General features: G+C 34.9%; 2 protein-coding genes and 1 long non-coding RNA gene across 3 annotated transcripts; 1 reads left to right on the forward strand and 2 right to left on the reverse strand.

Annotated features, from left to right (window-relative positions):
* Positions 1–880: 880 nt before the first annotated feature.
* Positions 881–1,961, reverse strand: LOC141482727 (uncharacterized). Its single transcript, XM_074176440.1, has 2 exons — positions 1,720–1,961; positions 881–1,665 (listed from the first exon to the last, which is right to left on the reverse strand). The coding sequence occupies exon 2, from the start codon at positions 1,607–1,609 to the stop codon at positions 887–889; it is 723 nt and encodes a 240-aa protein (XP_074032541.1). The 5' UTR covers positions 1,610–1,665; positions 1,720–1,961; the 3' UTR covers positions 881–886.
* Positions 1,962–4,834: 2,873 nt separating this feature from the next.
* On the reverse strand, positions 4,835–10,571 carry LOC141482723 (uncharacterized). Its single transcript, XM_074176431.1, has 2 exons — positions 8,517–10,571; positions 4,835–8,456 (listed from the first exon to the last, which is right to left on the reverse strand). The coding sequence occupies exons 1-2, from the start codon at positions 9,073–9,075 to the stop codon at positions 5,173–5,175; spliced, it is 3,843 nt and encodes a 1,280-aa protein (XP_074032532.1). The 5' UTR covers positions 9,076–10,571; the 3' UTR covers positions 4,835–5,172.
* A 10,728-nt stretch (positions 10,572–21,299) lies between these two features.
* Positions 21,300–22,295, forward strand: LOC111508183 (uncharacterized). Its single transcript, XR_002722497.2, has 3 exons — positions 21,300–21,636; positions 21,717–21,818; positions 21,875–22,295. It is a non-coding gene; the product is annotated as an uncharacterized lncRNA (long non-coding RNA).
* Positions 22,296–26,176: the final 3,881 nt, after the last annotated feature.

The raw sequence follows: 26,176 nt of genomic DNA on the forward strand, positions 1-26,176 counted from the left end.
ATTATTATGAGAAATTCTAAGTGATTATTATGAAAAACTAATAAGAGAGAGGGAGGAAGACACTGCCCCAGCCTCGCAGTGCCTCGTGTACACCAACCAAAAAAGTGTGTACTCCGTGGAAGGAAAGGAAAGGAAAGGAAAGGAAAGGGTGGGAGAAACAGGGAAACGATTACATATCGTCGTCGGAATTTAGGACATCATCGTCATCAATTAGGATAGGAGATGGCGGAGGACTGTCCTCGATAAGGATTGGGGATGGTGGAAGTCTGATGTCGCCAGCGTCATCGTCGTCGTCGTCGTCATCCTCATCTGTGATGTCTACAGGCGGTGGGTCACCCCATTCGTCATCCCATTGGTAGGGATCCGGATAATCCCCGTCCGATAAGTCAGTTTCATCACTCCCAGTGACATGCTGAACCTGCACCCTGTAGTCATTATTCATGAATTCGAAGGGAATGTCATGAGGTGCCGTTGTGGAGTCCACGAATCCTTCATGGATAGAAGCCCAGTAAGGATGTTGATGCGCTGGGTCACTGTACGGCTCAGTAGTTGAATCAGGTTCCATGTTGAAGGTGGCTGATCAACTGAATATTCCAACAGATAATTCCTACTTTTATACTTTTGAAAGGGAGTGGGGAGGAGTGGGGATGAAAGAACTTGGAATTGAAAATGGAAAAAAAGAAAAATAATGAAAAGACGAAGTGAAGAAAAATGCTCCAACCATCGCATTGTTCAATGTGTACCAAACCAAAACAATGTACACCCTTTATTTCACTTCTTTTTTCATTTTTTTTTTTTTTTGTTTTTTATTCCTAAAATTATAATTACAAACCTAAAACTACCATGCTACCTAATTATCCTAAAACTATCCTAGTTGACCTAAAAACTATTTCCCTTTATTCAAAAATTTCTTTATAAATATTTTTAGTTCATTATTGAGCTCTATCGAAGAGGTCTCTGCCTTCCGCCTTTCCTTCAGAGCTGCAGTCCTTCGATCTAGCTCGGCCATCCTCATTAACAACTCGCGCCGTTGGCTAGCAATTTCATTCTCCTCCCGGGAAATGCTAGCCAACGCGGCCTCACTATTTCGTGAAGCAAGTGCAACATCCCTACACCTCTGTAGGAAAGTTTCCATCTCCTGGGGGTTAACCTCTCCGAAAGGCTCCGGCACTGGTGGCACTTGTGGCGCGATCTCCCCGGCAGGCTTCGACACTGGTGGCACGACCTCCATGGCAGGATCAGGCACCGGTGTGAGTTCCATGGGTGTCAACATCGCTGATAATGCAAATTGGGTGAGGATTTCACCTGGAGATGGCACCCTCGGCACCGGCTTATATGCCCTCCGTCTTTCCACTGTCAATGCGAGCGGTGTGGGACGTCTCGGAGGATTCCTTTTGGCGGTCGACCAACTACCTGCATAAGGGTTAGTCCTATTGCATTTACTCCTATACCTTTGAATAGGACCAACCTTAGCTGCAGATTGCCGCTTGGCTTTGTTAACAACCCTGTCTTCCTGAAATGAGACAGGGCTGCGTGGCCGCTGCACACCACCCGAAGTTGAAGTCTCCCTCGAACATGTCAGGGCTGCCTGGTCGCTCCACCTCAACATCCACAGGTATGATCGATGCCACAGCGTTGTCGATTTCCTGCGTGTAGTTTTCCATTCTGAAAATGTAATACAAAGTTAGTTGTTATGAAAAAGTAACATTGATAACTTACTCAAAATTCGCTTGTTGTAGACTGTAGAAGACTGCTGTATTAGACTGGTGTTGTAGTAGATTGCTGTAGCTGGACTGCACTCGATGAGAAACTTGTCGTACTGAATGCCGAGAAGTGTGCTCCTCAGGGTGTAGGCAGAAGTGGGAGTGAGGTGGGGGCGCGCATGCGCAATTGTGGGGTGAGGCGAGCAATGGTGGGAAGGGGGCGGGGCTAAAAGTGGAGGAGAGTGGGCGGGGACTACAGTGTGTTGTTAAATTTTTTTTTTAATGAAACATAAAATTAAAAATTTTTAGTCATAGAACCGGCATTGGTCATCCTCAGTCATAGAACCGGCATTGATCATCTACTTGAATTGTGACTGGAGAAAAAAATCTTTATTTTTTGTAAATCTATATTATTAAAATCAATAATGGGGGTATTTAATGTTCAGTGTGTATGTAGAATCGATATTTTTTGAGAAATGAGTGGTGGAATCTCATTATTATAATATTGAATTTATTACACTTATTTTCAATTTTACACGAAAAATAGTAATGACAAAAGTTGTAGAGAATTCAATTTCCAACAAATTTGGTCTCTATTATTTTTTTCGCAGGATTGATATTTTTCGAGAAAAGAACGGGTTGTTATCTCATTATGTAATATTGAATTTATTACACTTATTTTCAATTTAACACGAAAAATAGTAATGACAAAAGTTGTAGAGAATTTAATTTCCAACAAATTTGGTCTCTATCAATTTTTTCGCAGGATTGATATTTTTCGAGAAAAGAACGGGTTGTAATCTCATTATGTAATATTAAATTTATTACACTTATTTTCAGTTTTACACGAAAAATGGTAATGACAAAAGTTGTAGAGAATTCAATTTCCAACAAATTTGGTCTTTATTAATTTTTTCGCAGGATTGATATTTTTCAAGAAAAGAACGGGTTGTAATCTCATTATGTAATATTGAATTTATTACACTTATTTTCAATTTAACACGAAAAATAGTAATGACAAAAGTTGTAGAGAATTTAATTTCCAACAAATTTGGTCTCTATTAATTTTTTCGCAGGATTGATATTTTTCGAGAAAAGAACGGGTTGTAATCTCATTATGTAATATTAAATTTATTACACTTATTTTCAATTTTACACGAAAAATGGTAATGACAAAAGTTGTAGAGAATTCAATTTCCAACAAATTTGGTCTTTATTAATTTTTTCGCAGGATTGATATTTTTCAAGAAAAGAACGGGTTGTAATCTCATTATGTAATATTGAATTTATTACACTTATTTTCAATTTTACACGAAAAATAGTAATGACAAAAGTTGTAGAGAATTCAATTTCCAACAAATTTGGTCTTTATTAATTTTTTCGCAGGATTGATATTTTTCAAGAAAAGAACGGGTTGTAATCTCATTATGTAATATTGAATTTATTACACTTATTTTCAATTTTACACGAAAAATAGTAATGACAAAAGTTGTAGAGAATTCAATTTCCAACAAATTTGGTCTCCATTAATTTTTTCGCAGGATCGATATTTTTCGAGAAAAGAATGGGTTGTAATCTTGAGAAAAATTCCGAATCTTGACGATCAAAATTTTTTTTTAATTATAAACCTTTAATAATTCATAGAAAAAGTAAAATATTGATATTAGTGGTTCAAATCCCGGTTTTTTCGCAGGATCGATATTTTTCGAGAAAAGAACGGGTTGTAATCTTGAGAAAGATTCCGAATCTTGACGATCAAATTTTTTTTTTAATTATAAACCTTTAATAATTCATAAAAAAAAGTAAAATATTGATATTAGTGGTTCAAATCCCGGTTTTTTCGCAGGATCGATATTTTTCGAGAAAAGAACGGGTTGTAATCTTGAGAAAGATTCCGAATCTCGACGATCAATTTTTTTTTTTTTAACCTTTATTAATTCATAAAAAAGTAAAATATTGATATTAGTGGTTCAAATCCCGGATTACCCATAAAAAAAATCAATAATTTTTATATAAATGAAGCTTTCATATCTTATATAGAATAATAAATGTTATTAACACCAATATGTAAGCCTGTGGCGTAATGGTTAAGACCCTAGCCTATGCAGACGTATGACATGAGTTCAAATCTCCGTGTGACCAAAAATTTTTTTCTTTATTTCTCACCATTATTCCTTGTGATTTAAATAGAATTGAAACTGTTAGTATAAGTGGGCCTGTGGCAGCGTAGATGTTAAGGTATCATCCTACCGCACAGACTATCCAAGTTCGAAACTTGGCAATGACAAAACTAGAAAAAAAAATAATAAGAAGGAGGCGGGGGGGGGGGGGGGGGGGGGGGGGGGGGGTGGGGGGGCAAGAGGGTATAGGTTTGTGAAAAAATATTTTTTTTTTAATTTTAAAATTTATTTTCAAATTTCAAAAAATTTTTTTCAAATTTGCTTTTTTTTTTCAAATTAAATTTTTTTTTTCAAATTTTAACAGTTGGGAACATGTCAAGTCAGAATTCGAGTACATCACTAATGCCACTTCAGGAACATTGAAATATATATAATAATACTTGTTGATAAGTTTCATTATTAATTTTTCAAATACACATTTTTTTTCCTAACCTAACTTAATCAGGCCCTGCCCAGGCAGGCTATTCCACTTCACTATTCACCATGTTGGTTCAATTAATACGTCATCTGTTGCTTTTGGTTTTGGTTCTATTATTCTAATATTTGGATCAATGTTCAGTCCTGGATATCCCACTCCACCTGATGGCCTGACTTTATGGCTTTTCTCCAAAACTTCAACTCTCTCTTCCAGTACATCATACTTTTTCATTGTAGTCGCTGTTATGTTTGACATAGCATCAAATTTTTTATTTGTAGACGCTGTTATGTCAGACATTTTTATGTCTACATCATTTGTAAGTTTGTCAAATTTACGAGTGAAAGTTATCCGAGCCTCTGCAATTTTATCGTCAAATGCTTGACGGGCATCGCGAGCAATATTGCCTATTGTGGATTGTATTGCAGCTTGTAGGGCTAGAAGTATAACCTCCTTTGTTCCGTTAATTTCCCCCTCAAGGTATGATACAGTTACACAATCACTCTTGTCAATTGGTTCGCTTGTATTTTTCAATATTTTTCTTTGCATGTCATAATGACCATCTTTTGTTAATTTAAATCCATTGCCGGGTGGACCTCGGATGACATTACCACCCCATTTTTTTTTTCTGCCAAATTTATCGATTGTTTTAGACATTGTGCACCCACGATGATTCTTTTCAAACTGATATTCCTTTCTTTTACATTATACTATATATTGCAGTAATCGATTAGGGAAATAGAAATAATACAAATAAAATTTCAATCATTTTATATTCATTACAGTAATACATATACATACATACATAATACATTAATATCACAATACTTCTGTCATATTGAATTTTCCGGTTTTGAAGATATTGAATGATACTTCAATCATTGATCTCGGCAGATAATAAATTAATCAATTGATCCAATGGAGTCTCCTGAGATTGTGATTGTTGAATAATATTACTTATCCAACGAATGTTCTCATTTGGATCGTTTTCATAAAATTCAATATCATTATGACCCCAAGGAAGAGTGTGGGTAGTATTCGGAATGATAAATCGTTTATCGTCGTGGTATGATAATGCAACTTTATTTTTCAATTCAGTATACATATCATGCAACACGCTTCTAAATGAATTCATCTTTCTGAATATCATACCACCTTGTTCGACGATTTTTTGATAATCTTCGCATGTCAATTCATTCTTTATTACCGATCGTTTAACCCCTTTGGCTTTCTTAAATTCACCATCAACAGATTTCACATAATATGCTTTAGCACCTGTACCATAAAAACTCATGATTGGATCATTTGGAAATTCATCTTTGAAGTTACCCAAGACTGAACTTGTTACTGGAATATTGAATTGGTTAACTATACTGTAATTGGATGTATCAAATCTACTTATGTTAGTTTTTATGAATTCATAAAAATTTTCTGTGTTTACTTTAAGAATGAGCGAGTCGGTATCTGTGTAAAGTAAAGAGACATTTTCATCAAAGTGTTGTTTGATGCATCCATAGAAAAAGTCATACATGACTGTTTTAGATAATTCTAATATGGAAAATCCCAAATATAATGGTTTATCGTAATGAACCTTCACTCTACCCAATTGAATGGCAACGAAATTATCAGTGAAAATTGAACAATTTTTGAAATTTGGTTTGGCTATGAGAGTGCTGGCACCTATATTTTTCTTTATATTTTCCCAATGTGTAACGAGTCTAACATCAATTCGATTATCTACATTCTCCATTGTCTTTCCATACACCGCATTATTCATTAGTTTATAGAAATCTTTAACAGATTTGTTGTTAGACCTATTACGCATTTCAGTATTAAGATCTATATAGGGTTTCATCCAGCATGATTGTTTGAATTTCAATACTCTATGTGTATTCATTACAATCAATCCATTTTTGACAGCTTGCTGTAGATTCCTATAATGAACAATATATTTTCTTTTATCATTCAAATTTGGAATTAATTTGTGAATTTTCGATTGTGTACGAGGTGGTATTATTTTTTCGACTAAAAATGGAAGGTCAGAATGTTTATCATGCAACTCTTGTGGATAATGAATGTCCACTTCAAATACATACCCATACGGACTATCAGTACTCACATCCATCACATCGAGATTAAGAATTTCATTTGGTGTCAACCATGTAAATTCACTTGTTGGTAGAGGTTGTGACATACTGTGACCGTATAGATTTGTTGCATCTAAATATGTAATGAATGTGGAAGGTTCATTGGGATTATAATTGGGTAAAAATCTATTATTTGCTATATGTTTCCTCTCGCTACATTGACTAATTCCACCTCGTATACCTTTTTGAAAAAAGTGAATCATATCAATGTCAGTTAGTAATTCCAATTCAACATTAGTGAACTTCAACATGGCATCCCATGATAATCCAGGTGCAGTATAATATTGTGCCGGATCTAAGTTATATATCTCTAAACTTGTGGTGCGGAAGTTTTCAAAAATATCACATAGTAGCAATACATCCGACTTCAAATACAAATCAGAGTATTCCCCCAAATTCTGACACTCGAATAAATTCCAAACATTTCTAGCCCTATCATAATCAGTTTCCGATATATGTTCACAATTGAGTGTGTCATAAAACTGATTTTTTGTCGGAAGTAATGGATAATTCAATTTGTCAATGTCATCAACAAAACTATATGGAAATACACCTTTCTGTCTCATCAAATTGAATTTCTCAATTTGTGGGAAATGTTTGTGCATCTCCAAACATTGATCGGAGGTCAAGTTTGCACCCAACTTCTCCAACGAATTAGTCATAAATTTATAACTATCGATAAATCTCATTTTGAGATAATTCTTCCTAACCACACCATCTTTATCGGTATAGCTGTGTGTGAAGAGATGCTTCGTGAAAGATATATATTTCTCTTTAGTTTGCGGGATAACATCAACTTTCTCTTTATTCCTATACAATTCTTTTATGAATAAATGACAATCATAACCACTTAAATTATGAAAAATGATAGGTATGAAGTTTGGTATTTTGAAATTTAAATTACATTTCGAGTGAGCGGCATGTGATCTTTTCTTTCCTGTGACATGACAATGATCTCTTACTTTGACTTCACCATCAGTAAATGCTTTATTACATATACCACAAGTTCTGGCTGCAGCAAACTGTTCTTCTTCTTCGTCAGTTTGTGTATCCATCGGTTTAGGGTTTCTGAGATGATTTTCATGTATCTCTTTCAAATCATCTTCAATGCTACTCACAAATTTCTGAGCTGCATCTACACCCCTATATGTAACAAATTTTGACAAATCATCATTATATGAACACTTTATCAAATAAGCAAATGAATATGGGGCATGTTTGAATGTTTTAATCGTGTATGAACTTTCAGGATTTGGCTCATTCACATGAATCGGTTTAAGCACTGATTCAAAATCAGCATACACTACAAATGGCACCCTCATTTGCCTCTCAAAGTTTTCAAACATTAGTTTATTTTCCGCAACCATTCTACCATATTTATTGATCTTTAAATTAGTAGTTGGTGTTGTGGTACTAATGTGATTACAATCATACATATTATGACGTAAAAGCAATCTCTCATCAGAAAAAAATATCAAACATCCGTCACAAAAATATTTTTTCTGTCTATGAGCTGATAGTTGATTAGAAACTAATCTTGAAAGATCTTTGATCCAACAATAGTGACCATTACCGGAGTCATCAGTTATAAACAACAAATTGACATGTCTCCGGAGTCTTCTCTGTGAGTATCGCAATGGACCAATCACTTCATACTTCATTTTACCCTTCTCAAATGTACTCTCTAAACCGTAAACATTAATTGAAATATCATTCCTATCTTCGAATATTTCGATACTCTTATTATTAACTTTAACCGGAAAATCCATACCTGTGACATCTAAAACAGTGGAAAAATGTGGATATGACGTAAGTTCGGACACTCGACTATCTGCAGGATATAATGCTGATGTTATAGCCCAAGCAAAACAATATTGATCTTCATTACGAACATTCACAACAGCTTTCTTCCATTGAATACATTGAGGCAGCTTCACATATGAACGTCCTTCCAGTGGACTGTATTTATTAATGTTGACCTCGAGAAACAATATTTTTTCACAAGTCCAACCTGAATTATTAAAAAAAAAATTACTATTCAATCTTATTGAAATTTTTAAAAAATAAATACCTGAGTCACGATCCTGGAACTCAGTCGTTTGAGCCACAATTACATCACGGAATCCATCAAAAACAGCATTCAAATCTGAAGATTGGTCCACTATTTTATTTTGGGAATTAAATGACTTCGTGTCCCTCGAATCATCAGTCTGAAGAATATAATTCCCAAAAACTTCCATATTCACCTTGATGCTTTTATGGATCCTGATGGCTGATTCCAGTAATTCAATGACCTTCTGCCTAATCTCATTGAAAAATGACATGTAGTCACTGGTTACAATCGAACTCTCCACCCTGTATGTAGCAATGCGGCAATTGAATGCATTCGTTATAATTTGAACACCGTCAGACAATTGAACACATGCATTATTTTTATGACTCATGGTTCTTCGGTGAGAATTCACTTGGGTCATAGGAATTGTCACATTACAACAATTGCACGTATACATAGGTGTTGCATTATCCACTCTCACCCGTTTCACTGCAGGCCCTCCTTGGCAACTCTGGAGCTGATGCCGACGAAGATTATCACTACGAGTAAAAGATTTACCACAGTCACAGGAATACATTTTATATAATAGTTCTCACTAACTCACTTGATGTAAACTGACATAGCCAACACTCGTACGCTTCTTAAATACACTCTGATAGGACCCGTCAAGACGTCATAGCCAACCCCACTTCTCAACTACATGCGCCAAGATTACCTCCCAACTGAATGCGATAACAGATGTCGATATACGAGCAAGCAGTGGTCGTTGCGGTCTCGGAGAGGGTAGACGCTAGGCAAACGGTCCTCGGCTGCCGTTGTGTCACCATCGATAGCGGGGCTAGAGCGAACCTTCATCGCTTCGGGAGAGGTGAGGGCAGACCGATGAATACGCATTACTCTGCCACACGTCGTGGAGTGAACATGTCGCTCTCTAGCCGTTGAACGGTTATTGCTGTGACGTCACTCCACTACTAACTTGGTGCCCTAACACCGATGGAGCATTTATTACTTGGAGGATCTTCGAAGTATGCAGACGTATGTTTGTACATAGACAAACAAGCACATGATGAAACCCTGTACCGTGCATTCTCCTACACACACACACACACACACACATAAACACACAAAATCTCATATGAAAAAAAAATCTGAACGATCCATGCACCAGACACTTCAAGGTCACAACGCCTTGACTTCACTGCACAACAAAAAAACTTCACCAAACAATAACCAATAAAAAAAGCAATTAATACGTCATAGTGGTGGGGGGAGGCCGAGAATCAGCTGTAAACAACTACTTTCCGTATTTTCAGCTATAAAATTTTACTATGTTTACATCTCAAATGAATTCGTATTTTCAAGGACAAACAATAATTTCTTTTCGAATTTTTGCCATTTTAGTGTACTAACTAACATGAAACTAACGTATAATTTTTTTTCTTTTTATAAATACTAGACCCGTATTTTACTTGTGACTAACGAATTTTCTCACTAAACACGTTAAGATTACTTAAATTTATACACTACAAAATAGTTGTAATTTACGTAATTAAGTTTAACTCTTTAACGTTCCGTACAGTTCTTTGTATTTTGTAGCCGTATTTTTTTTACTTTCCTTATTTTCACAACAATAATCCACGATAAAACATCTTTTCTTTTCGTCCTTTAACATTGAAAATTGCTTTTTTGAACTGTTTGAAACAAAATTTCATTAGGTTTAGACGCATTTTTTTTTCTCTCCACAAGTAAATAGTGTTCGTATTAATCGGATTTTCGGATTAGCGCGACTCTGCTGTATTTTTTTTCGATTTTTTATTCCATCTTTTTTTTTCTTTTTCTTTTAGAAATGGGATTCCAATGTTGTAATGATATAAATGCACCTACCTAGGAGTCCCCAAATTAAAAATTAATAAATCTCATAATTTTAGGATTAGTTTAATCTTCACCCCAGTAAGCAAATATTGGTACTTTTTTCAGGAAATGAAGGGAAGCCGCGGACACTACCTCGTCAGTTTGGCGAGAAAAAATTATGATTAAGTTCATGACTGTCCTTCCGTCAAAAATATAGAAAATGAGAATGTGAAACTGCCATTTCCTATTGACAACAACAGTCATCAAGAAGTTGTGAATCGACCCACAACATGCGGCTACGGAAAACGCATTACTGAGGATGACACAGCAATCCCTACGATCAAAAAAGCAAAGAACAACATTTCTTTACCTGATCTTGAATCTGAAAAGGAGAATAATCAAGCGCTAATTAATCCTACAGAGGTAAGCAACAGCTCCCAACAAAAAAACAATTCTTCCGTCAAAAATATAGAAAATGAGAATGTGAAACTGCCATTTCCTATTGACGACAACAGTCATCAAGAAGTTGTGGATCGACTCACAACATGCGACTACGGAAAACACATTACTGAGGATGACACAGCAACCCCTACAATCAGAAAAGCAAAGAGCAACATTTCTTTACCTGATCTTGAATCTGAAAAGGAGAATAATCAAGCGCTAATTAATCCTACAGAGGTAAGCAACAGCTCCCAACAAAAAAACAATTCCCCTATCCCTAGTGTTGACGAAGCGAAGCAGATCAAGAACAGAAGCTTATCAAGTTCCTCGTCTTCTTCCTGCTCGACATGTTCGACATGTTCATCTTGTAGTAGCTCAAGTAATTCTTCCCTAAGTTCTGTAGATGATACTAGCGAAGACCCAAATTATTCTTCAAACAGTAGTTCTTCATCCTCTAGCTCTGGCTCTCTAGATGAAGGTGTGAACCAAAACAACGCAGGTAACAAGAAGAAACATCGTTTTGTCAAAAACTTTCATCATCCACGAGAAAATGTTCGAAGAGTAAAACGTAATCCCGGTCAATGGATGAAAAACATTGCAAAAACAATGAGGAATAGTGGTCAATCTTATTCCTCAATAAAAACCACAACTCTTGCAGATGGTAACCAGAAACGCCAAAACCATGCGCCCACCTTGTGATGTTGAAAAATGCCGTTTAATATGTGCGAATAAGATATCAGATGAACAACGACAGACACTCTTCAGAGAGTACTGGGCAATGGCAGATTTGCAACAACAAAGGATGTTCATAGTATCTTGCATAGATAGGATAAATCCAAAATATAGATACCCTACACAACAACAAAAAAGTCGTGGTCTAAACAATGCCTTTTATTTTACGTTTTCATCAGGAGAAAAAATTCGTGTTTACAAATATTTTTTCATGGCAACATTGGGAATTAATTCGCAAGTGATTCAGACTGTTTTAAAGAAAAAGAGTTCATCAGTGGCTGGTGTAATTCAACCTGAAAAGCGAGGAAAACATAATAACCATCAGGCTCTTTCTGACACCATTAAAGATGAAGTTAGAAATCACATTCGCTCTATCCCCCGAATGGAAAGTCATTACTGCCGGTCTGAATCAAAGATGGAATATATAGAAGGAGGGAAAACTGTGAGAGACCTTCATCGAGATTATGTGGAGTTATGTGAAGAAGTGAAGAAACCACATGTCAATTACCTGATGTATTATAAGATTTTCAAGGAGGAGTTTAATATCTCCTCTTTCGTTCCCAAAAAAGACGCTTGTGACTATTGTGAAGGTTTTCGAAATTGCACAGAAGAAGAGAAACAAAACCTGCTGGAAGACTATAACAAACACATACAAGAGAAAGATCTAGCAAGAATTGAGAAGTCAACTGACAAGGAATCACCCAATGCTGTCGTGGCAGTATACGATTTACAAGCAGCTCTTCCATGCCCGCAAGGTGATTCCTCTTCATTTTATTATGTATCAAAATTGAACGTTTACAATCTATCAATTTATGAATTGAAAACGACTGACGCTTTCTGCTACATGTGGCATGAAGGTCTTGAAAACAGGGCCATTGAAATAGGTTCCTGCGTTTGTTCCTATTTGCAAACTTGTAACGAAAAAGCGACTGGAAAAATAGATATTATTTTCTACTCAGATAATTGTGTGGGGCAAAACAAAAATCGGTATATTTTTGCTTTGTATATCAATGCTGTTTCAGTTTTCGAAAATATAAATTCCATCACGCACAAATTTCTTGTAGCCGGGCACACGCAAAATGAAAGGGATCACATTCATTCTGTAATTGAACGGTCAATCAGGCAGTTTAAAAAAGAGCTCCCATCTACGTACCAGAGCAGTATTTAAGCTTGGTCAGGCAAGCTAAAAAGAATGGTAAGCCGTATATTGTCCATGAAATGGGTTTTGAAGATTTTTTCGATTTCAAAGAAATGTCAAAGGACATGGGAATGAAGGAAATTTTTAAAAACGAGAATAATGAAACAATTCGCATTGCTGATGTGAGCGTTGTTAAGGTAACCAAGGCAAACCCTGGACATCTTCTAGTTAAAACGTCGTATGCGCAATCGGAATTCATGTGCATAGATGTTTTGCAGCAGAAACAGCGTGGTGGCAAGCGTGTTTCTTCAATTCCTGAACAGGGTACATTTGGACCTTTGAAAAGGGCTTACAAGAAGAAGGTAGGAATAAGTGAGAAAAAAAAGAAAGGTTTGTTGGCTCTTTTTGCTAAGACTAAAAAATCTGTCGCTGTCATGCCTCAGTATTATAAAACGTTTTTTGATAACTTATAATTGCTTATATTTATTTTATTTTTTAAGTGAGGTTATGTTATTGTAGTTGTACTATTAATTTTTTTCTACAATGACATGTTTGTTTTCATTATTTTTTAATTTGTTTAGAAGATTGTCAACAACTTACTAATTAATAATTCAAAAAATTATACAAGAATTTTGTGTTACGAATTTGAATTTAACTATTTCTAAGACTAACTTTGAACTTTAACATCATCTTACCAAGGTTCTTACACTAGTCTATAATAACGTTATCATTAACATTTTAAAGTTGCAAAAATAAATTGTAATCTTATCGACAGGGAGAGAGCAAAGAATGATTTTGTAATTCAATTTGGTTAAAAAAATAAATAAATAAATAAATAAATGAATAAAAAATTGTAAACAATCATGTTATTATGAAACACAATATTTTTCTGTGATTTAGACAATAAAAATTTTTTCATTCATTAGTTTTTTTTTATCAAACTCCTGTTGTAACAAAATATTATCTTCAAAAGTATTTGAATTTCTTTTTGGGGGATACTATCACATTTAAGAAGAGGGGATGAAAGTGGCAGATAAGGGGGAGGTTTTTAGACATGCAAGAATCCAAACACGGCAGACATTTCACATTGTTCCTCCTGATTATTGAATCATAGAAATATGAAATTACCTACTGAGCATTTTAACAAAAATCAATATGAAAACTTCAAATGGCTCTCCTGAAAAATGCCATTTTTTGAGATATTATAGTCTTCTTCCAAACCGACGATATATATACAGGGTGTCCCTGGACTTCCTCTTTTCCTCTCGGGAATGTATAGATGGGGTCAAAATATCACCAGTACTTCATATAACTTTTTTTCCTAAAAGTCTTCGTAACCAAGTTACGGGCCCTCGAAGTTACAAAATGAAAAATGTTTTTCTTTAATAACTTTTCAAGTGAATATTCAAAAACATCCAAATTTTGGTAATTCACTAAACAAATGAATTCCGTCGATGAGCTTTCATGCAGGAGTCAGTTGTTTTGCTACAAAGTCAGGAACGGACTACCCCCGATGGTCCACACCCCAAAACTTTGAAATGACAGATATTTTTCAACAAAATAAGGTTACTTGGACAATTTTATGAATAAAAGTACTCGTGTGGAAAGTCGATCGGAGCAACGAGTCTTGATAAAAATGTAGTTCTACTCGACGACATCAAACCCGCTCGTCCACCATTATTTGAAATGAATGATTATCAAAGCAGAAATAATAATGATAACGTTAATTCAACAACATTTATAACAGGAATAATACAAAGTATGCTAAAATGAAGTCGTAAACAAAAAGTACAGTACCTATATGGAAGTTTAAGTCACAATTGTGATAAGCAGATATTTTTTCAAAAGAAATATCAAGTTCTGTAGATTCGTGGTGTTTTTAAACTAACAAGCTACTCTACTATGAAATATCGAATTCATTCCATATTTTGTATGTACATAATACGTGTGGAATAATCACGTTTCGTGTTGATCAGTTATCTGAATCTCATGAAACTCAACATTCGAATGTTTCAAATTCTTCTTCACAGCTAAACTGTTGAGGAGTTTCACTGATAATTATAATTTTATGGGAGAAATTCTTTAACACGAATCTAAATTTAGCTGAAAAAACGCACATCGGAAAAAATATTTACTATACTAATAAAAAGCAAACGAATGAACTACAAAAACGGCTGCACATGATCAGGTGAAAAATATCCAGGGAATAATATTTCTTTCACAGATGTTGACAAAAAAACCTTTTAGAAAGTTTTGATAAAAAATGAGAAACTGGAATGCGATTTTGTTTTGTTGAGTGGTGCGTTGTCATATGACTATCATTGTATTGTCAATATTCTATAGGATATTTTGAATTTTTTTGATATGGCCGAACAGTTTACGTTCAATGAATATGCAGATATGCATGTATTTTATGGACGAGCATTTTGTAATGCTGCAGAAGCTCGTCGTCTGTATTCCGAGCATTTTCCCAATCGAACGGTACCGTCAAGAGAAACATTCGAGCGTGTCGATCGCAGCTTGAGGGAGACAGGTATGTAATAATTGATAATTAATTTGAGCACGTTGTTTTATTTCGATATTATTGTAGGTACAGTTTTGCCAAAACGAGGTGGTGAGGGCGCTCTTAGGACTGTACGTACCGTTGTATTGGAGGAAAATATTTTGGAAGCCATCGCTGATGATCCTTCAATGAGCATCAGAAATCTATCAGAACAGTTCCATACATCCAAGTCCACTATTCATAGAATAATTAGGGAACAACTGCTCCACCCATTTCACATCCAGAAGGTACATGCCATGACACCTCAAGATTTTCCAGCACGACTGGAATATGCCAATTGGTTCATGGATAGGCAAAGAGAGGATATGACTTTTATTAATCGAGTTTTATTCACTGATGAAGCAGGTTTCAGTAGAGATGGAGTTATCAACTCTCATAATCTCCATATATGGGCCGAAGAAAATCCCCATGGGATATTGCAAACCAAACACCAACGGAAATTCAACGTGAATGTTTGGGCTGGTATCATAGGAAACCATCTTATAGGACCATTCGTTCTACAGGACCGATTGAATGGAGAGCGTTATTTGGAGTTCATTCAGAACGATTTGAATGGACTTTTGGAACATGTTCCATTGCAAACCCGAAGAGATATGTGGTTTATGCATGATGGCGCTCCTCATTTTAGTTTGATTGTGCGTGACCATCTGAACTATATTTTCCACAATAGATGGATTGGTAGAGGTGGGCCATATTCATGGCCATCGCGGTCTCCGGATTTAAATCTTTTGGATTTTTTTCTGTGGGGGCATCTAAAAAGTCTTGTTTACGCTACACCTATTCACACAAGAGATGAATTGTTGAATAGAATAACATTACATTGTGAAGCCATACGAAACGACCCTGGAATGCTATTTCAAGTACAGAGAGGGTGTCTTCGCAGACTAAGAAAATGTATAGGAAGAGAAGGTGGTCATATCGAGCAGTTTCCGTAGCGGATTTTTCATTTCTGTTTGCTCTTGAGGCTCTTGAGTTTCGTTAGTTAAACGTGTTTGCATTATAAAAATTCGTTATGAACATTTTACCTATCATTTCCATTTTCCTTAAAAACTAATATTTTCGAATAATGGTAGACATCTCAGGATAAATGTTGTTGAATTAACGTTATCATTATTATTTCTGCTTTGATAATTATTCATTTCAAATAATGGTGGACGAGCGGGTTTGATGTCGTCGAGTGAAACTACATTTTTATCAAGACTCGTTGCTCCGATCGACTTTCCACACGAGTACTTTTATTCATAAAATTGTCCAAGTAACCTTAATTTGTTGACTGTCATTTCAAAGTTTTGGGGTGTGGACCATCGGGGGTAGTCCGTTCCTGACTTTGTAGCAAAACAACTGACTCCTGCATGAAAGCTCATCGACGGAATTCATTTGTTTAGTGAATTATCAAAATTTGGATGTTTTTGAATATTCACTTGAAAAGTTATCAAAGAAAAACATTTTTCATTTTGTAACTTCGAGGGCCCGTAACTTGGTTACGAAGACTTTTAGGAAAAAAAGTTATATGAAGTACTGGTGATATTTTGACCCCATCTATACATTCCCGAGAGGAAAAGAGGAAGTCCAGGGACACCCTGTATATATATATATATATATATATATATATATATATATATATATATATATATATATATAAAAATAAATAGATAAGTACTTTTTGATCATTCCCATATTGATTTCAATTTAAGAGCCACCGGTATACAGCTGTTTCAGCCTATTGGGCATCGTCAGTACCGGGCAGGCGGTCCTCGATTGAAGACAAAATGAGAAAAAACCAAGAAAGTACTTGATAAAAATAGCTGCGTAAACGCAAGCGAAACATAAGTGGAACCACCTATTGGTGTGACACCCAAGTCAACTTGCCAAGTTTTTATGTCAGTGTTGGTTGTTTGACCAATCAACCGACAACTGCGGTTGATTGGTCAAGTTGCGTTTACGCAGCTATTTTTATCAAGTACTTTCTTGGTTTTTTCTCATTTTGTCTTCAATCGAGGACCGCCTGCCCGGTACTGACGATGCCCAATAGGCTGAAACAGCTGTATACCGGTGGCTCTTAAATTGAAATCAATATGGGAATGATCAAAGAGTACTTATCTATTTATTTTTTGATTTTCATGGAATTATTTTCCAGCAGCTTGACTGCATTAACCTTTCTAGATTTCATATATATATATATATATATATATATATATATATATATATATATATATATATATATATATATATATATATATATATATAAAACCATATTTATATCAATGATGCGTCCATCATTTTGCAATTTACATCTGATGCTTCGTCCATCGCACTATTGCGTCCGTATACCGGACGCAGCAGTACAATCTTTCAATTGTATTCATTGCATTACCTCATATAACGCATTTTTCTGTTGGAGGATTGGTTATCGGAACCACCCCTTTCGTTCTGACCATTTTACAACAGCCAATCAGAAAACATTGTTGCATATTGATATTACATTCGGACGCAGAATTCAAGGAAGTTAGAAAGAAAATGACTATTTTCAGTTGGAAGGAATACCGTCAGAGGCGCTCATAAATATTTGTTTTGAATATTTAAATTTCAATTTAATAATAATGCTGCGTCTATCAATTTGGCAACACTGCAGATTGTCTACGGAAGGCAGTTGTTAGTATTTGAATTCACATTTAATATATGTTCGTGTATGTACATTTTTGATAAAAATTAGTACAATTGGTCGGGGTGTCAGAATACTGAAAATGCTTGATAAGTGGAAGATCCTTTTTTGAATACATGCATTTTGGAAAGTAACTGTGTATAAATAATTACCGAGCTGGTGGCTCAACCATACAGCGGTAATGGATATAATCAGTGACATAGTCGAGAGCCTTGAACAACGGAATCATACAGCTATCACGTTGTGTGATTTCTCGAAAGCCTTCGACTGTGTTGATCATGACATTCTATTGAAAAAATTATATTTTTATGGAATAAGTGGAGTTGCATTTTCACTTTTTGAATCCTACCTGAAACATTGATTTCAGGCAGTTCGTTTCAATAATAGTACATCGGATTTTAAGGAAATGAATCATGGTGTTACCCCAAGGATCTGTCCTGGGGTCACTTTTATTTATTATTTATGTTAATGAGCTATGTAACTTCATAACTCCCTTCAAATGTGTTCTTTTTGCCGATGATACGTCATTTATATGTTCAAGTCCAGATAATCACGTCTTATTAGATCGATCTAAGAAATTGAAGAAAAAGTTGGAACATGGTTTAGAGCCCACAATCTGAAACTTAATGAGGATAAGTCTTAGAGGCTACTTGTAACAACCCGTCAGTGTGAACAACTAGACCAGAATGTGAAGCTACTTGGTGTAACTTTAGACTCTAAAACTGAATTGGAATGCTCATATTGATCAATTAAAACATAAACTGTCGAGCATATTATTTCTTCTGCGACAGCTCAGGCATATTTCAAACTACGAAACTTTGAGAACAGTTTATTTCTCACTGTTTCAGTCTCATATGGGTTACGCCATTTTACTGTGGGGAAAATCTTCCGCTGCTAATGTTATTTTCATTCAACAAAAAAGGCAATAAGAATATTAGGTAATCTAGGGTATAGAAATACGTATAGACCTTTATTCATCAAACTCAGAATCATGACTCTTTCGTCCCTATACATTTACAATTAACTCCTTGAAATACACAAAACATCGTCCAACCTCACACCACATGCTGACATTCTCATTGAGAAATAATGAAGTTCATGATTACAATACGAGAAGAAATAACAATTTTTACATTAAGAGGAATCCATACCCACTTTGAAACGATTTTACTTATAATTTCACGAAAAGTTGTTTGATTTTCATGCAGCTTACACCGATCGCTTCTAAAAAATATTCTTGAGATGAGTAACTATTGTTTCTCGATTTTTCTTCAATAAAAAAAATTTATACTTGATTGTTTATAAATAATGGAAAATGGGAGTTTCCCTCCAGTGAATATATGTTTTAAAAATTCGGTACATTTCCAAATCATTACATTTTCAAATTAAACTGTTAATATTTCGCTCATATGTATATAAAGTCAATATCTGGGGAAAAATATATATTACTATTTTTCAAGAATCATTTTCTTTATTTCGTTTCTTCATACAATAATTTCATTTCAAATTTTACTGGTCTAATCTGCTGCGATACCTTTTAAACAAAAAAAAAACGATAAAAACTGGTGCAGGAAAACAAAGTCCTTATCTCGTTGACTCGGCAGAGACAAAACGGTGAACGACGGGTCAACATATCTTCGATATTCAAAATTCCTCAAAACCCTCAGTCGATCGAAAACCAATAAAATATTATTAAAACTGTGTTGTGCATTACCTACCCGACCGTAGAAAAGGCCTGGATTAGAAATTCGTCGTCGCCCAGGGATCCGCCCAGAAGAAAGGTAAGGTGAACAATTCTGAAACCAGTTTTCCTTTTCTAATATTAATCGGTCAAATCGAGGTTGGTTTTAAGGGTTGAAACCCTTGGATCAATCATAAACTATTGAGAAGTAAAATAGAAAATGCATTTTCGGCATCCAGTTCATGGCGCCCTCTAATCATCCAAGAATTCGTTTTCCGAGATTGCAATTGCAAATCACCCCGAACCCACAGGCGTACGGAATCTTGCGCAGACATATTACGTTCACTGTATCAGTGTGAGTTTGTATTTATACGAATTATGTTATTACGTTTCGGTAAATATATACTTTTTGGTTCTTTTGTGATCATGGGAAAGATAAAAGGCAGGCTAGGCGTTGCGGAGGGAAAACGATTGTTCGCAAGTGAGAAAAGACGTAGTCGTAGAAATGTCGGAAAGAAATCATTGATGACAAGGTAAGTGTTTCTGACTATTCAAATAATTAGTTTCATCACACCATTTCGGAAATTTGAACGATTTCATTATAACTGAGCAACGATGATTAGGGCAAATTTATTGGAATTCAGCTTCGCATGCAATTTTTTTTTATATGACAAAACGAGTAATCATGCCCGATGCTCCATTCATAGAAGAAAAAAATCGCGTTCTTTTCGTCTCTAGATCCATGGTTTATTGGGATACAGGTTGTCGAAGTTTCATTTATTGATAAATTATTTTTGAACTTTTCGGTTATCTCTCAAAAACAGTTTTTATTATAAAGAATCATACATATTGTATGAATGTTCACTATTCATTTATCCTACGACCAAGCACATATATTGAAGTATTAATATGGAATTGTAGGAAAGGATACGTTTTGATAATGCTATTATTTTCATTTTGGTATATATTTCCTTTAAATTTATAATTTCCTTTCGTTCATAGGATTTCCAGGAAACAATTTACAACTTAACGTTTTTCAGGTCTTCCCAGAGAAATTTTTTGAAAACCTTTTGAATGGAATTGTAATACCTTTTTAGTTTCTGTATAAAATTTCTGAAAAAATATGTCCTTAAATAATTGGTTATTAAGAGGTATGACTGAACGGACGTATCCGATACAATACTTTCCAATGAATAGCCCTGTGTTACGCCATTTTTTTTGCTCACTTAACCAAAACTCTGTCTTATACTGTTTTGACCCACGATTGTTTTATCGTGAGTATGCACAATGCACACAAGAATTACAATAACTCTTGTGAAAAGATAGGATAATAAAAATAACTAGCTAGATGTACTGTAGACAAGACAAGATTTAATTCTAACTGTACTGTTAAAAGGTTTGAAACGTAATGAATGAATTTTACAAAATGGCCATGTTCCACATCGGCAGTTAGAGAAGGGGTTTCAGATTGTAGGTATAAACAAAGGTTTATATTAACATAGGTAGGAGAGATTATAATAGCGGGTAATTCCCAAGATAAGGGATACAAGGAACAATTAAAAAATTAAAAATGTACGGGTTGCTTGAGAAAATATATTTGGTAATATTGAATTTTATTAGCATAAGTGGATTAGAAAGACCCGGGGAAAACCCCGATTATGAATAATGAAAAATTAAATGTCTTAAACAAGATTAGTTAGCAATACATAAAATAAAAATAATGCCATAAAACAGTCTGTTTTGTTGTACAAATTTTAGAGCTGGCAACTCTAGGCTAAATACTGAAAAATTAAGATTCACTTCTAAAAACATAATAATTTCGATAGCAAGGTTTTGAGATCGAACATATACCATTTCAGATATCCCCATGTTGGTCTTGGCCTCATCGAGTATGTGATATTCGAAACCTGTCAATTCGTAGATTATCATTATTATATTAGTTACTTTTCGTCGTAGGTTGCAGAAAGATCATTATTTCGTTTTTTGTAGGACAAAGTCAACTACTGACAATTCTAAAAAGAGTGAAGAGTTCATTTCCACTTTTCCAACATCTGTTCAAGTTTCGGAAAGGTAATCCATTATTCCCATGAAAAATACATAGTACTTCCTTGTGGATACATCAGCAGATTAATCAAACATTTATTTTTCAGTGATAATATCAGTGAAGATGTTCAGTCAATGTGTAGCAAATATCTCTCTGCCGTAGCCTCACCCGTTCAAAATGTGGAAACTACTGATAAGATTACCCAAAGGTAGAAATATATTCGTTCTGATCTATCTGGTATGAACTTATATGGTTTTTTTTCAGGTCTTGTATAGGCATATCTCTGCAGGGGCGACGTTTGACAGATATCGGATATTTATTTATTTCTGCAATTAGCAGAAATATCTAAGCACCCACCATTCGATTGTACATTGAGTGATATGTATCCAATTCATGAATATAAAATGGGTTTGAAAACCAAAGTTAGTATGCAAAATGTGCAATATCAAAAAAACCATTCATCTTATAGAAGAAACCGACGGAGGAATGGACATAAATAGCGTTTTAACGTTGGCCACAGTTTCAACCGGAAATGGCTACTCTACAGTAAATGAGATGCTCTCTGTTTTAAACGTACCGTTCATGAGTAACTCTACATATCAGCAACACCACGAAAATGTAGCTGATATCATTGAAGAGACTGCTTGGAAGGTCATGGAGGAAGCAGGTTAAGAAGAGGCTCGAATAGCTCAGGAAAGTACAGATTATATTTTGACCTATTACAGTGCTTTTCTTTAATCTGTCTTCTTCCATCTTATTTTTTGAACGAATTCAATTAGGAAATTGAAATGTGGAATGAAGTGTTAGTTTTCAGATTTTAGTGTCAGGTAAATAAAAAATCTGCAATTTTATGTTGGGTAAATAATACCTTTAAAATTAGGTAAAGTAAGCCCGCCCATCTCAGATGGAGAAGTGTTTTTTTCCGTGCAACTTCATTTTTATTTGTGCAATGAAATGAAGATAATAATCAAAATTCAATTGAAAGATAGAAAGCAAAGTATTTAAAAAATTGCCAGTACCTCCAGGCCCTCCAGGCCTAAGGAAACTAGTCGTAGGCACTAGTCGAAGAAGACTACGCACCTCAATAAAATCTGCTACGATGTCCAGAATTAGAGAAAAACTTTTTTGATCCAAAAAGTTGCAAACTTATGCAGAGGCCTTAAGAATATTCCATCACATGTATTCGGACAGCATGAAAAATGTCAGGAGATAGCATATTTCAAGTGTTCTGTAAGGTTAAATGAAGTTGATCATATCCTCAGCATGAGAGCGTGTGGTCTATTGGACTATTTTGAAGTTTGTATCAACCGCTTAGTTTTAAATGCAACCATTGATAGCGGATCTGGATACCAATATCGCTCAACAATACAATGGCATCATCTGCAAATTTGTTGGAGGAAAAGGAATTAACTATTCCCGTAGAAAATCCTATGCGATACGTTGTAAAGCTGCTGCTATATCATTCAATTCTACCGGGAACTATTATAATGTTCTTGGAAAACGCAAAGATCTGTTTTATACTGAAAGATATGTAGAAAAGAACAAAAGGAGACGTGAACTTCAGAAAATCAGGAGACGCAAGAATAAAAACTTTCCAGAACTAAGAACTAAGAAGGAGCATGCTCTACCAGATGAGGATTATGGCCCGGATGCTAATCGTGATCCAGATTTACCTACTGATCTCAACAATCTCACAATATGTGATATCGAAACGAAAAAATTGGTTTTTATTCATATTTTATCTGCCTTCAACAATTTACCATTATTTTTTAAAAAACTTTGTGATCATAAATATTGAAGTTTTAGGTTAAGCAAATTGTGAATAATTTTTATTTCATGCTGCATAAAAAATAACAAAATTATTAGGCATTTTTTTTAGATTGTTAAGGACGATTTATTTTGGACGAATGATATGAGACCAAAATTAGAGATTTTTTACATGGCTTGCCTCTTGCCCGAACTCATAGATCCTAGATACCTAAGGAAATTGGAAATTAGCAATCCACCACGACAGTAAACATTCAGAAATGAATTTCGTTCAATAAAACATACTAATGAAAAAACGTTAGCTGCGTATTAATCCTCACAAAACACATTCGACATCATATTTTTGATACCTAAATAAATACATTTCAAATTGCTTTCAATTTTTTTCGTCTTTAGACAAAAAACAGCATATCTACTTCTCGACTGTCTGCCATAACAATACAGTTTCCAAACAATCGAAACATGTATTTATCGATAGAAATATAGTTACCTATAGTCCGTTCATAATTTGTTGATAGCTCACTGCAAGTTTGACCCTCATTAGAGAACTGAAATACAGAGAGGACAGCTAATATGATATAATAACAAAAACCAAACTAAAACTGGCAGTTTAAGATGTTTTCGACTAACCCACCTTGTATCTGAAGAAATACAATACAGCTATACAACTTTTAATCCGATTATGTAGGTATTTTGAGTGGAAATGAGTGACCAGTGTCGTAGAGTATATGATTAAGTTACTTTAAATAAATAAATATATTAATATTCTTAAACTGTATTTTTATTTTAAAAAAAATTCTTTATTTTATTCAAAAATAATAAGTTACTTGCAATTTGTAAAAGATACATTTATTTAATTAATACCTATTTTTAAATGATATAAACTACGATTACTTACAAAACTATTCAAATTCAAAATAAACAGGATCATCTTCGGAATCCGAGTCGTCTTGCAGGTTAATAATTAGCGGTTGTGTCTCTACAGTCGCATCTATTATATTGTCAAGATCCCACATTTTTTGTTCTTCTTTATTGCATGTCTTACTGCATCTCGCCAATTTTGTTCTGTAATATGTTGTAAAGACTCATATAACAATTCACGTACAGCTTGTATTTTATATGACGTATTTTTTCTAGCCACATAGCTTTTCATTTGTGCCCAAATGAGTTCAATTGGATTTAATTCGCAGTGGTAGGGTGGAAGTCTAAGGACTGTGATGTTTCGTCTTTCCGCCATTTTGTCAACTACGTATTTCTTGAACTTAGATTTGTGTTGCCGGGCAATTTTTAAAAGTTCTGCTTTAACCATTCCATCTTCGTAAGGCAGGGACTTATTCCGCAGCCAGTCAATGATATCCTGTTTCTTCCACGCAGTCGTTGGAAGTCTTTCAACTAGTCGTGAATGATAAGGTGCATTATCTAATACTATAATTGAGTTTGGTGGTATATGTTCAATCATCTGCTCAAAATACTCTTCGAAAACATCAGCTGTCATCTCCTCGTGATAGTCTTTTGTGCTTTTGGATTCAAATTCCAACAAACCAGGTTTAGCAAATCCTTTTTCACTGCCAATGTGAGAAACTATTAATCTACTGCCTTTACCAGAGGGTGGGGAAATACCAGTAGACCTACCTTCCATAAAGGCTTGCCTGGAGCTTGATATATTTTTATCTGTCCAAATTTTTGTGAGAGTATGACCTGCGTTTACCCACGTTTCGTCCTGATAGTAAATTAGCCTTCCTTCAGCCCGAAATTTTCGTATAGATCTTAGATACTTTCTTCTCCAACATATTATCTCTTCCCGGTCAATCAAAAGTGATTTTCGGTCTGATTTCTCCCACCGGAAATTTAATTCTTTTAAAACTTGCCACAATTTGGTTCGTCCGACATGAGGCAAATCCGGGTCGTCTCTAACTTCTTGTAAAATTTTGTTTAAGTTAGGTATTTCTTTTTTGTAAAAAAATTCGTGAATTTTCCTTCGAATACCATTTTTGGCAAATTCATCAATTTCAATAGGTTTTCTCCCCCTCTTTAAGTATTCGTTTGTATTTGGGTTAGCTATACCTTTTTTTTTTCTTTCTGATAGGAACCTATATATTGTTGACTCCCCTACGCCCGTCATGTTGGCACAACTCTTGATTATGTTCTGAACAGTGTTTGTGGGATTCTGAGAAACCAGAGCATCGTGAACGTTCAAAACAATAGTCTTCTCTCTTGGTGAATAGACAGACTTACTGACTGTACGCAACAGTACCGGTGTAAAACTTGATGATGTTGATGATGATGACGAAGCCATCGCAAGCAATCAAACAAAACAAGCAGGAACGAAAGGTACGTATATGTTTGTAGGAATATGAAAAAAAGTTACTCACGCACTGCACAAAATTCGCAAAATAAATATTAGAGACGTTAATTACTGCCGTAGACGCCGAAACACCAACGAGCCGTAAATTAAATGCGATTAAAAAATGCACTAAACCAAAAATTATTTTCGTTCGTAACAACTTCACCCTTTCAAGGCAAGTTTCGAATATAAACTGAAGCTTTATATTTAATGAATAAACACCTCAGGAACCTCCGCCTATGATTTTACGAGTTTTACGACCGTTTTATGACTTGGGCCCTCATTTTGTGCTATCGACAAATTATGAACGGACTATAGGTATTTATCAGTGAATAAGGCAAGTCCTAGATAAAATCCTGACCTCCGACTATGTGCGTTTATTGTAATATGCAACATAAAGGCGGAGATTGCGCGACGACGTGCTCGCCCGTTTCCGTAGTGAAATCGTCAGTAAA

The sequence above is a fragment of the Leptinotarsa decemlineata genome, unplaced genomic scaffold, assembly GCF_025532065.1.
Source record: "Leptinotarsa decemlineata unplaced genomic scaffold, Ldec_3_MD MMD2_P_RNA_scaffold_14, whole genome shotgun sequence".
Classification (NCBI taxonomy): domain Eukaryota; kingdom Metazoa; phylum Arthropoda; class Insecta; order Coleoptera; family Chrysomelidae; genus Leptinotarsa; species Leptinotarsa decemlineata.

What these genes read in the sequence shown, in the direction of transcription:
- LOC141482723 (XM_074176431.1), bottom strand. Translation starts at nt 9,075, where the DNA reads ATGTATTCCTGTGACTGTGGTAAATCTTTTACTCGTAGTGATAATCTT. An exon ending in GTTCCAGGATCGTGACTCAG is followed by an intron (nt 8,457 to 8,516) that starts GTATTTATTTTT and finishes TTAATAATTCAG; the next exon opens with GTTGGACTTGTGAAAAAATA.
- LOC141482727 (XM_074176440.1), bottom strand. Translation starts at nt 1,609, where the DNA reads ATGTTGAGGTGGAGCGACCAGGCAGCCCTGACATGTTCGAGGGAGACT.